The sequence below is a fragment of the Schistocerca gregaria genome, chromosome 2 (assembly GCF_023897955.1).
Source record: "Schistocerca gregaria isolate iqSchGreg1 chromosome 2, iqSchGreg1.2, whole genome shotgun sequence".
In the NCBI taxonomy this organism is placed as follows: Eukaryota; Metazoa; Arthropoda; class Insecta; order Orthoptera; family Acrididae; genus Schistocerca; species Schistocerca gregaria.
In genome coordinates, this window is record NC_064921.1 from 54,419,095 (window position 1) to 54,431,912 (window position 12,818).

General features: G+C 39.8%; 1 protein-coding gene across 1 annotated transcript in view; it reads right to left on the reverse strand.

The window, feature by feature from the left end:
- The window catches only part of LOC126336295 (F-box-like/WD repeat-containing protein TBL1XR1), a 165,688-nt gene extending 156,929 nt beyond the window's left edge, over window positions 1-8,759 (reverse strand). Inside the window, exon 1 of the mRNA XM_049999828.1 lies at window positions 8,593-8,759. Coding sequence (XP_049855785.1) covers window positions 8,593-8,650 — 58 coding nt within the window. The 5' untranslated portion in view covers window positions 8,651-8,759. The remainder of the gene's footprint in view (window positions 1-8,592) is intronic.
- Window positions 8,760-12,818: the final 4,059 nt, after the last annotated feature.

Consider the following 12,818-nt stretch of genomic DNA (forward strand, 5'->3'; position numbering starts at 1 on the left):
GAGACCATCAGCTCACATCACTGAACACTCATAAGTTGATGGCACAGAAATTTTAATGGAAACAAAAGTTTTTGAAAGACTGGGTTGAGAGTCGGACCACCAAAGCAAAATTGTTAAACAGGCTCAGCAGTCTCTGTTACGCATTCAGAATTCTCAGGCAATATGCGATATAAACACTAATGAACTGTTTATAATTGGCTAGTGTACTCAGTATTAGCATATGGCATCCCTTTCTTGTAGATAAATTACATAAAAATAGTCTTCATGGAAAAGAAGAATAATGAAGATGATAATGAGTGTATCAATACGATCTGCCCTCAGACCCATTTTCAAATAATATATTGCCAGATCCCTATATTTACATTCCAGATATAGTTTCTAGTGCCTAAAGCCTGCTTTTTAATGCACTGCCCCTCATCAATCTAGAATAAATAAAAATGTAAATGATCATTTGTTCAAAATCACATATCTCCATGATTTCTTCACCAATTGCTTTGAAATTTTGAAACAGTGTTGCATTTGAACACAAGTGTGTTTTTCAACAACTACTGGAGTGCTATATGGCATCCAAACACATATATAAGACTAAAGGGGATACAATATTAGCAAAACACCACATAGTCATTTGTTCAAAGTCGTAAATCTCTGAAAGTTCTTCACCGATTGCTTAGAAATTTTGACACAATGTTGCATGCGAATAGGCATTTGTTTTTATGAACCTATTTTCAATACATATAATATACAAATAAATATGCAATACATAATAAGGAAACATTATTGCCAAGTAACTTGCAAAGTTTACCAATTTACTATTAGGCAATACTCTTATGAAGAATTGGACAGATATAGGCTACATAGTTTTAAGACAAGGTGTTTATAGATTTGTTACACAAAAGTAACCTTTAAGTGTGGAAAAGGAAAATAACTTATAGATATGTTCAATATAGCTCTGGCTGCAATACACCTTGAAGTTACATTTGCAAATGTTTAATGTGGATACATATTGTTACAAGACCAATGTCACATCTGTAACAGTAACATACTGCTAGCCAACCCTGACAGGAGGGAGATGGACAGAGGGGTGGGAGGAAATGTTAACAGAAAGTGAAAGAGATGAGTGAGTGAGTGAGTGTGTGTGTGTGTGTGAGAGAGAGAGAGAGAGAGAGAGAGACAAAAGACAGAGAGAGAGAAGGGGGGAGAGCCTGGTCATAGAAAAGGGAGAGGAGGTGATGGGCTGTCAAGGGAGGGGGGGGGGAGGAGGAGATGGAGAGAGAAAGAGGGGAGGAGGTGGACAGAGAAAGGGGGGGGAGGAGGAGGATGCAGACAAAGAGCGAGAGGGGGAGGGGGAGGATATGGACAAAGAGAGAGGGAGGAGGAGGACATGGACCAAGTGGGAGAGAATAGAAGGAGATTACAACAAATACCTCAAACATATTAGAAATGTCTGCTTTTTCTTTTCTTTCTTTTCCACTTAAGCAGACTAAGCAACAACAATGTGTGGCTGGGAACAACCAGGTATAAATAAAAGCAGTACCTTCACTCAAAAAGTGGAAGATTTGCTGATGAAACATACATTTCATTCTGTTGCTGAGTACCTAAAGGCTCACTTGCATTAACTATTAAGCTCATCCTCTCCCACACAAAACTTAAATCTTAAGAAAATAAAAGTCATAAAAATACTGTGTACACAGTGGTCAACAGTGCCAATAATTACTTTTTATACTTGCCCCCTGCTTAAGGTAGAATTTCACTGTTTCATAGAGCTATAAAGACATAATGTGCTTGCATTCATATGAAATGTGATCTATTTTGATATATTTTCTATATTTTAGTTTATTGAAATAAACGAGTCTTTCTATATTTAAGTATATTAAAATAGAGAATGAGGCTTTTGACAATTCTAAACCTTAGCTACTATTGTATTTGGCACAAGAGGTTTGATGACTTTTCAGGTATATTTTAGTTTATTTTGTTTTCATGTATATTTCAGTTTATTTAGCCGCTGAAGATAAATGTTAGGTTATTGTCGCAATTACTTAACATGTTCTGTTCTTTGCAGGTGTAAATACAAATGCATTTAACATTTTGCAATTAGCCCCATAACCCCATGGTTATACAGTCTAAGATTTCTGGACTTCAAATAAACAACTGACAACAAACACAAACACACACACACAAATGGGGATAGGGATAAGAGCAAGTTGCAATAGGGACTGAGGAGGCCATGGGGTTTCTGAGAATGGAGGATATGACGAAAAGTCCACAGATGAACAGCCGGGTGTTAAGTGTCCAAAGGGCATAATATTTCAGCAAGCGACCACGTTGCCATCATCAGGTGCTCTGACAGTGCCACCGAGGCACTGACACCAGGCTTTTATATCCTCCACCCCCGCCCCCCCTCCCCCCTCCAGGTGCTCCGAACGTGGCCTTTGCCCAGGTGTGGACCATCTGCATCCGTCCTGTTCGCGGTCCGCACCCATGGGCGTGTCCTGACATAGTCTTCTTAGTATCGCTGCCTGTTCTCAACATCAGTTCAAAGTGGGATGTCTTCTTTCTGCTTTTAATCAGATTTTAAGCAGGCTTCCAGGCCTTACTAAGGATGTAACTGCTATCTCGACTGATTAGGAGTTACCGTATTCTAATCTCAGTAGATTATTTAATGAAAAAGTCTCAGTATTTGGACGTCTGTGTCAGAACCTTGGTACGGTCATTATTCATACTGTGTAATTCCAAGTGGCAACGTTCAGCAATCCGGACTTGTTAGGCTGCTGCAGTCTGGTGTGCCATTGATGTTCTTAGCAACGATCTTCGATAGTGCACACCATTTGACCTATGTAAGTCAAGCCACATTCACAGGGGGATCTGGTAGACTCCAGATTTCCGTAGTCCTGGATTGTCCTTGACATTACCAAGCAGTGTTTGTGTCTTAATCGGTGGGCGGAAGACAGTCTTTACTTGATGTTTTTGAAGAATTCGACCTATATTTCCCTATAAAGGACCACAGAATGGAATGCTAGTCCCCATCCTGCTGAGGCACCTCTTCTGCTTCCTCCTTTTGCACAATCAGTGTGGGATGTAGAGCTTTCCAGATCTGCTTCTCTATATAGCCATTTTTCCACAAAATTGACCTTCAGATGTTCAAGTTATTGGTTAAGGCTCTCACTGTCAGACAGTGGACCAGTGTTTTGAGGATGCTGTTCCTCTGCGCTGGATGGTGACAGCTGTTTGCATGTAAGTGGGGTCGGTGTGCATCTTCTTATGGTACACACTGTGGCCTATGTGTCATCTGCTCTTCTTTTAAACAGGACATCCAGAAAGGGGAGTACTCCATCCACTTCGACTTCCATGGTAAACTTGATGTTCTGGTGTACACAACTGAGACATATGAGGAAACCATTCAGCTTGTCTCTACCATGTGGTCATATGACAATCGTCAACATAGTGGAAGACAAAGATAGGTTTCCACTGTGTTGAATCAAGGGCTTTCTCCTCAAAATGTTCCATGAACAAGGTGGTGACAACTGGTGAATGTCGACTCTCCATGGCCACTCCATCCATCTGCTCATAGTACCCACTGTCGAAGAGGAAATATGTTGATGTCAGGATGTGCGTAAAAAGATTGGTCATCTCTGTGCCAAACTTCTGACCAATAAGTTAAAAGGATTTCTCCAAAGCCACCCTTCTGAAGAGAGAGACAACATCAAAACTCACAAGGCTGTCTGTATCACAAAGTCTGAAGTTGTTAGACGCCCAACAAAATCAACTGAGATGCGAATATGATGTGGACATTTACCAATATAAGGGCTACGCGTGTTTCCTTCATGTATTTTGCAAGTGAGTACATTGGAGCACTAATGTTGCTGACAATCGCGTGTCAAGTCACTCCCACTTTGTGTACATTTAGAAGACTGAAATATCGGTGGAACACATCCTCTCTGTCGTAGCTTGGTAAGGTCAGTGTTGATCTTCCGATATGCGCTGTCTTTGAGCAAACCCTGCACCTTCTCAATGTAATCTTGATGAGATAAGATCACAGTTGAGTTGCCTTTGTTGGCTGGTAAAACTATGATATCTCTATCTTCTCGTAGCTCCCATATGACCGGCCTCCCCCTGGTACAGATGTTTGGTTTCACAGGTTTAGTTTGTGTGAGAGCATAACAGGTTTCACAACATACTTCTTCAACTACTTCAGGTGGAAGTCATGCAGCCGTCTGCTCCACTGCACTGATGACATCTGTGATAGCTGCGGATTTAGGAGTTGGTGCAAAGTTGAGTTCTCTCTAAAGAACTGCGAGCGTGTCCTCATCCAGTTGCCTGTCCGTGAGATTGATGATAGTCTTGCAGGGAGCCTCAGAAGATCTGATAAATGCTCTAATTTTGATGTCTGACGCACAGTGGCCTTTCTTTGTGCAGAGTCTGCTCATGTGACACAGTCAATCCACTCCCACGTTCAGGAGTTGACCTGGTTGGCCAGCTGTAGAAGGAGTTTGTGAAGTTCTCTGTTAGTTGAGTCCAGGCAACAGTGAGCAAAACATATTCTTTCACGAACCATGCCTAGGCTGGCATGTTTCTTGATTCTTCTGGCTGCTGCTGAATCAATGTGATGTGTCATCTTGGCGAAGTTCGACAGCACACACTTTTCATGGTAATGCAAATGCACTCAGTAAATGGCTTGTCTGGTGATGCAGCTTGTCAAGCCTTTTCATGTAGCAATACTTCTCCTCCCTGTAAAGGTATGTGACATGATTGTTCGATTTTTCCTAGCATACTTCATGACAGAAGAGTTCATGGGTGGACAGGTGGGTGTTAGTGTCCAATGGGCACAATATTTTGGCATATTTAAAAGGAGAAAGAAGACATCCCACCATGAACTGACATCAAGAAAAGGCAGATATCCTAAGAAGATGCCACCATCACATGCCCTTGGATGCAAATTGCAAACGGAACATATGGTGGAAGCTCTGCACCTGAGTGTGGACCGCGTTTGGAACACCTAGAGGGTAGGAGATAAAAGCCTAGTGCCAGCGCCTCGGCAATCAGTTCGTCAGTGCACCTGATGAAGGCAATGTCGTCGCTTGCAAAAATATTGCGCCCGTTGAACACTAACACCCGGCTGCTCACCCATGAACTCTTTCATAATGAAGTATGCCAGCAGAAACTGAAGAATCAATGGAGGAGATTCTATCTGAACAATTCAGAAAAACTTGTGTTGCTGGAAAGAATTCTGCTGACACAGGCTGTGAAGCAGTTGTTGAAGTCAAGTACACCATGTTGGGCAGCATGCTTGGCAACTGGATGGTCCAGCTGCTTCATTGGCAGTTTGGCAACACTCATCTGTGAGGATAGACAGCATAATTAGAATGCTGCACAGTGGTTGCAGCTAAATTTGTAGACCACATGACTGCTTTAACAGGTGGCCTTGGCTTTTATGGGGTATCAGATGCCTGTGACACGACTGGCATAGGCAGTAGACGAAGGACATATGGAAAAGGACTTACACCTGGGTCTACTGCAAGGATATGAGCCATGGGTAAGGTGTTGGGATAGGTATGGTATAGAGATGTATGAGGAAACTGGGTAGTTAGGATGGGTGGCAAAATACCATAGCCCCGACGCCAGTGAACACCGCCTTTTCCAACGTCCAACTAACTAAATGTACAACCTCCTTCCTAGTCACCATGACCAACTATATCCCCAGCCATAATCACTTCCCCTTTGAAGACATCACATCCAAACAAATCCACACTACAGCCTTGGGTACACGCACGGTACCATCCTATGTCAATCAATTAGTGGGACATCTAGAGGAATACTTGCTGGTCACCCACAATCCCAAACTCCTCACCTGCTTCAGATTCAGTGGACCTTGTGTGAGGACACCCTATCCACATTCTTCCAGAACCTCAACATCGTCTACCCCATTCACCTTATTGTCCTCAGCCCATCAAGCTATATCTGACATATCGGCCTCTATCTCATAGATGGCTACATCAGTACCTTAGGCCGCATAAAACCTACCAATCACCAACAATACCTCCATTTCAGATGCTTCCTCCCACTTCACACCAAGAAGTCCATTCCATATACCTTTAGTGATGAGCAGTCCACCTCTAAATACACCAAGCTTCTTGCTGAGGCAATCACAGACCGAAATTTACTATCCACACTGTCGAGAAATTATATCCCCCACACAGTCACCTCCCATCCCCTGCACAGCCACAGAATAGCATTCTACACATAACTCAGATACCTCAAGACAGGAAGCAAATCAATCATGTTATCTACATGGATTGAGACTTATCTTTGGTCAGTCCCTGAAACGAGAAACATCCTTGGTGGTCAAGAGACAGTAAGGCCAATAAGTTGCCAATCATGCTACCCAATATGGTGTGTGTGACTTTGTTTGTGCTATCTGGATTCTTCCCACCAACATCAATCAATTTCTGTGAATTTCATGGGTGGGAATTATAATTACAACAGATGTCATTCCTATAGCCCCGACAGCTAGACCCAACTCAACCTAACCTACCCCTCCCTTGCTCCCACTCCAGCCCACCACACCACCTGATACTGCACATAACAGCCCTCCATTCTGTCCCCATCACATTGTTGCACAATTTTCCATATCTGACATGCTATTCTTCCCCCTACCCACCCCATGTCTCTTCTGTAACCCCATCCCTCCCACTAATCACCTCAGCTGAAAGCTGAGACTGCTGCTTACCATTGTTAAGCCACAGCACCCAGAGATGACAGTGACTATATGTACACTTGTGTGTGTGTGTGTGTGTGTGTGTGTGTGTGTGTGTGTGTGGACTTTTTTACGTCTGTGAAACTCTTTGTCCGATAGCTTGTGTGTACTGTGTATTAAACCAGGGACCTAGAAACGATAGAGAGGCTTCGTCCCACCATAGTCCTCAGTGGTTCACAACCCCATATCAGGCCACAGCAATCCACCCATCCCACTGCTGCTCCACACCGAACCCAGGGTTATTGTTCAGTTCGGCCCCCAGTGGGCATCCCCCCCCCCCTCAACCCAGGAACGTCTCACACCATCCCCCCCCCCCGATGAGGGTAACCCCAAATGTTTGCATGGTAGAGTAATTATGGTGTACGTATATGTGGAGACAGTGTTCATGCTGCAATTGCCGACATAGTGTAACTGAGGCAGAATAAGGGGAACCAACCCACATTCGCCAAGGTAGATGGAAAACTGCCTTAAAAACCATCCACAGGCTGGCCGGCACACCAGACCTCAACACTAATCCACCAGGAGGATTTGTGCAAGGGGCTCCAATAGCTTAGTCTACTTTGAAATGTACTTTTAATGCGACTTCCTGCCAATCAATGTCTCCTCTATTTGGTAAATAGCAATGTATCCTATTTTATATTGTTGTTCCTGCAGCATATATTTTCCACTATTTAATTTCACGTGTTACTGCCTGTCCCAAACAGTGTGTTCAAAAAAACTATGTTGCTGCAAAATTACACAAACTTAATCTTGAACAATGAATTACATAAATTACCTACAAACTACTCATACTTGAATTCATTTCGATGCCACAAAGTAAAGGGTGCGGTATATGCGAAACAAGTTACTGGTTTATTAATTTTGCCCATTTAGTCAGATACTGCCATGACTGTGTCACATTCACAAAACCGACAACAAACCACATTTAAATATTTTGTGGGAATATGCTGTGAAACAAATTAAGTATTTCTACATTGTATCTAAAACCTTTGGAACCACTCTGTAAATAGAGCAATGATTATCTCTAAAAAAGAATTAAAAATAAATAAATAAATAACATAAGCTGATAGCTAAGCAGCCAAAGATGAGCCCCCGGGTTTTGATAAGTACCGTGCATTGATTTTTTTTTTTTTAATCACGATTAGTGACTGAATGTAATTTTTTTTTTTTTTTTTTTTTAATGGTGAACAGCCGAAGAGTAGTACAACAATTAATGAATAAGGGCAATTAAGTTGAAGAAATGGATATATGGCTGAAAATTATTGTTAATCTTTGACCCACATCGATGTCTCTGTAATATAAGTTTGACAATTTCTTGAGCTAAGTTAGTGTAACACGGGCCTCTACACAGTAGTTAAAAGTGGCCAATATACCAATATTTGATAGGACACCTGAACAGGTTATGTCAGTTTACAAGCGAAAAATAAGAAAACATTTGTGACAATAACAACTGGTCCAGTTACAAGAATTTTTATTCAAAATAAATTATCAGTATCGCTGCTGTTATTGGCACTAACTGCCCTACGATTGTTTACCTCCCCACTGCCCTCATGGATAAACAATTCCTTTACACACGTAGTTACTTCTCACTCTATATTTGAATTAAATTTATTCCGCCGTGAATGGGTACATGAAAGGAAAGTGTGTCGAAAATTATGGTTGCAACTTTAAATTTCTGTATATAGATAAATCGTTTGATTTTTTTTCCGATGGTAATACGTCCTAGTGGATTTTTGAAGATATACCAAACCATTCTCTGATTTTCTTTTCATTTGTCATACTCTCACAAACCGCTAAGCAGTGGCTGCAGAAAATTAATTCAAAATATAAGAAAAGATTACCTGACTCCTGTAGATACCGGTACACCAAGAAATTCACTTCGTCACTTGAAAAACTCATTGTATCGTATATCTCACTTCATTTGAACACAACCGATAAACACAAACATTAAATACTAGAGCCAAAGAGTCAGTTAGTTTACTAATGTTGCTGAATCCAAAGATGTTTACCAATACGTTTATTTCGAGGAGCCGAAAAGTCATAAGAGGTGACCTATACTGCAGAAAAACGTGCATAATACGTAGTTCATTCACTTTTTATATAAATTCACGTATTTTAAGGTATACTAATGTTTTAAGTCATACAGGGCGACTCTGTAAGAAAACTGACATCAAAACGTAAAATTATAAGCAAAAATAATCCTACTAAAACAACAAAAGTATTTATCCAGTAGAGTTTTGCATCAGTTAATAAATAGTTGCACTGCTAAAGTTAATAACACTAATAATAGCAATAAAGCTTTATTCAACACAAAATGATTTTGCGTATGCCCAAATCTTGCAGATGTCTAGCTGTAAAGGTATTACAGATTTATTTTACTTAATACAGAATTATATTCCTTAATGTATCATGAATTTTAGACTACTTTTCAGTTTACGTAAACATTTCTCATCAAATAACATTTTTCTTAATATTAAGCCTCAAAAGAAAAACATATTCCTTAATTCTCAGCAAGGCATGATAAAAATAAACAAGGTTACACATAAACTATTTTTCCTTCTGTAGCTACTTACTTGTTCCGTAGACCATATATACCATAAACACTATTCAGCCTTTATGAGCTGTAACCTCTTTAATCTTAAGCCTCTTTAATCCTTACTCTTTCTTCAGCTTTTTATCACGGCGATCGACTGGTCTGCCTGGCGGTATTCGACTTTCTCTTGGAATCCACTCTAGTACTGTCTTTGTTCGTCTTCCTTCATTTCTTCGTCCAAGATGTATTGCTCATTTCCATTTTAGAGTCTTCATCTTTTGGCAGCACCTTGAACTCTTTCCATTGCATTTATGTCTTTCCTTCTTTTCCGATCCTTCTTAGTGAGTCGGCGGAGTGACCTTTGCCAGAACTCTCTGAGCTGTTCGAGAGGTATGTTGGAAGATAGGAGACGAGGTACTGGCGGAATTAAAGCTGTGAGGATGGGGTCGTGCTTAGGTAGCTCAGTTGGTAGAGCACTTGCCCGCGAAAGGCAAAGGTCCCGAGTTCGAGTCTCAGTCCGGCACACAGTTTTAGTCTGCCAGGAAGTTTCATATCAGCGCACACTCCGCTGTAGAGTGAAAATTTCATTCTAGAAACATCCCCCAGGCTGTGACTAAGCCATGTCTCCGCAATATCCTTTCTTCCAGGAGTGCTAGTTCTGCAAGGTTCACAGAAGGCCGGGGCGTGAGTCGTGCTCAGTTAGTAGAGCACTTGCCCTCGAAAGGCAAAGGTCCCAAGTTCGATTCTCGGGTCCGGTACACAGTTTTAATCCGCCAGGAAGTTTTATGTTATAAATCCTATATGGAGAGTTACAGTTCCATCATATGATTTGCTAAGCTTAGTACTTTGTTAGCAAATGTCAAGTCACTGAGCCTTTTCCCATTTATTCTAATTCACTTCTGCTTCCAAATAATTTTGAAGACAGTCATCTCCAGGACTTCTGTAAGAAGTTTCAGGGCTGTAGGGTCACCCTATTTTACCTTCTTCCAATGAATCACATTTCATATTCATTAACTCAACTAATTAATTCCTGCATTGTGCATATATGGTCAAATGCACTATAACCGCTGTGGAATACGGCTTGTTCAGTGTATTGTACGTTTTTCACAATAGCAGTGGTACGATAAATCAATACTTTAGTGAAAGGTTTGTACATAACAGGGAATAAACTTATAAGGAGATAATTCCTCAAATCTCTAATGCTTCAAAGACTTTAGCCAGATAGGTTTACGTTTCTTTGTCAGTATTAAGTATTTCAATTGTCGAACCACCATGACCCCCTCTATACTATTCTGCATTTCATTTACAGCAATTCTTGTTTCTTTTGGGATTTCCAGTACTTCATTATATCCAACTGTATGTCTTTTCTAAGTGGTCCATGAATTATTTTATGTAGTTTACTGCAGAAATGCTTTGTATGCTCAAGAATTTCTTCCTTATGCGTTCTGCATTATTTATCACTGTCAACTGCAGTTATTTCTCTTCCATCAATTATAAACTTTTGCTTAACTTTATAACAGCTCTCTTTACCTTCTAGTGCTAATTTTGTGGTCTTTCCGTTGTATCTTATCAGATTTTCTTTGATTTGATTTATTATACACTTAAATAGATCTGAGTGTTTCATTTTGTCAACGGTGGTTTTGATTTTCATATTCCATCTCTTTAACAGTAAGGTACGGGTTTCAGACAATAACTTCCGTCGTTGTTTAGTAAATTTTATTGATCCCTATATTTCTTTTCCAGTTTTCATTGTCATTGCTACAAGTTTTTCTTCTGGTGGCTGTTCTAACCTCATCTGAAGAGACCTAATGCATTATCTTTGTTTTTCACCTAATTTATACATGTTAGTATTTTGTTTTTTCACAAATATTAGTCTCCTTCTTTCTTGATCGATGGTCATGACCATTTTCGATCTTACCAGTCTATGGTCTCTATCAGAATTAAATTGGTTTAAAATTTAAATATTTTTGAGTACATTGTTCTGGTTTGTGATACTAAAATCAGTTTCATTCAGAGTCTCAAAATTCGGACTTTACGATATCTACTATCTATTGCACCATTTCTAAAAAAAGAGTGTTCATTTTGAACAAATTATTCTCTTCAGGTAACTAAGGAAGCCTTTCGCATCTTTCATTTCTCTAACTCATTCCAACACAACCTACAGAAATATCTCCTTGTTTTTCATGCTAATTTTGAGATTTATGTCCCCAAAGATGTGTTCATATTGAACAAATTACTCTTCAGCAAACTGAAAACGCGTTTTGCAGGTTTCCTTTCTCTCATATATTCCAAGGCAACATACATAAACATATCTTTGTTTTTATAGGCAAACTTTGTGATTTACACCCCGAACATTGGGATTTTATGCCCCCAAAATCAAAGTTAAAATTGACAGTCCTGTCTACATGTTCAGAATTTCTGTTCTCATAAAACACTTCTAATACATTTTCAGAATAACATAAAGTACGACCCTAGGTTTGCAATAGTTGTAACTTGTATGTCTGTGATATTTTTATAAAAGTTGGTGCTGTTCTACTTGTTGTTTGGTCTATTGACGATATCTTATAAATTATTCTCGTCTTTATTAGGAACCTTACAACACTTTTTCTTCCATCAGATTCGCCTCACTGGTATAGAACGCTACCTGAGTTCTGTATTACACACTGTTCCCCTTTAAAACATTCTTAACTCAGGTCAACAACAGACCATTTGATTTTTTCTAATTGCTCCTCCGTTTCACTTAGTGTTACGGTGATCCACAAGTGACTGGTAGTTATATGTGTGGATGGACAGAGGTCTGGCATTTCCAACATTAGTATGTTTCTATATAGGTCTGCCAAAGCAGCCCTCTCCTGGAGATCTGATAACTGGGGGAAGTAATCCAGAATTTTTTAGGGTAGCATAAGTCATTATATAAAACTTATAGGTTTGAAGCATAACCAACACGCTTGCTTCAGAACAGATTGGCAGTCTAGTTTCCCAGGCCATGTCTAAATGGGGTACACATGTCTTTCGCTGGCTGCTCCACTAATGGCAGTGGTTCTAAACGTTTTTTGCCTCTGCCCCCCCTTTCATGTGCAAAAATAATATCAAGGGCCTCCACAGCCGATTTTGATAACAAAAATAGTATTTTTCTTATATTTTGTTTTCCTTGTTCTCTGTTTTACCAAATTCAATTTAGAAGGATTTTATGCAACATATATTATTATAACGAAAACATGGAACATATTCTTTATCTTTACCACATTTCCATCTCTTTGAAAACTTCAAAATGAGCAACATTTAAAATATTTACAATTCAGCAAATAATGATTACACGGGCATTAAAAATTCAAATTATAATTTTTCTTGTTGCAGATAAGGTTGCTTTTGAAAATAAATTTTCTCAAAGCATAGAGGATACAGCGACTCACAGTTCTTTGCTCACATTTAGCTTTTAAAGGTAGTTCAACTTCATAGCTACCAACGCTGAAAAACTAGGCTTTCATGAGTATGTTCTTGCAAAATGAATCAGAATCGTCATTGCTTTTTGAC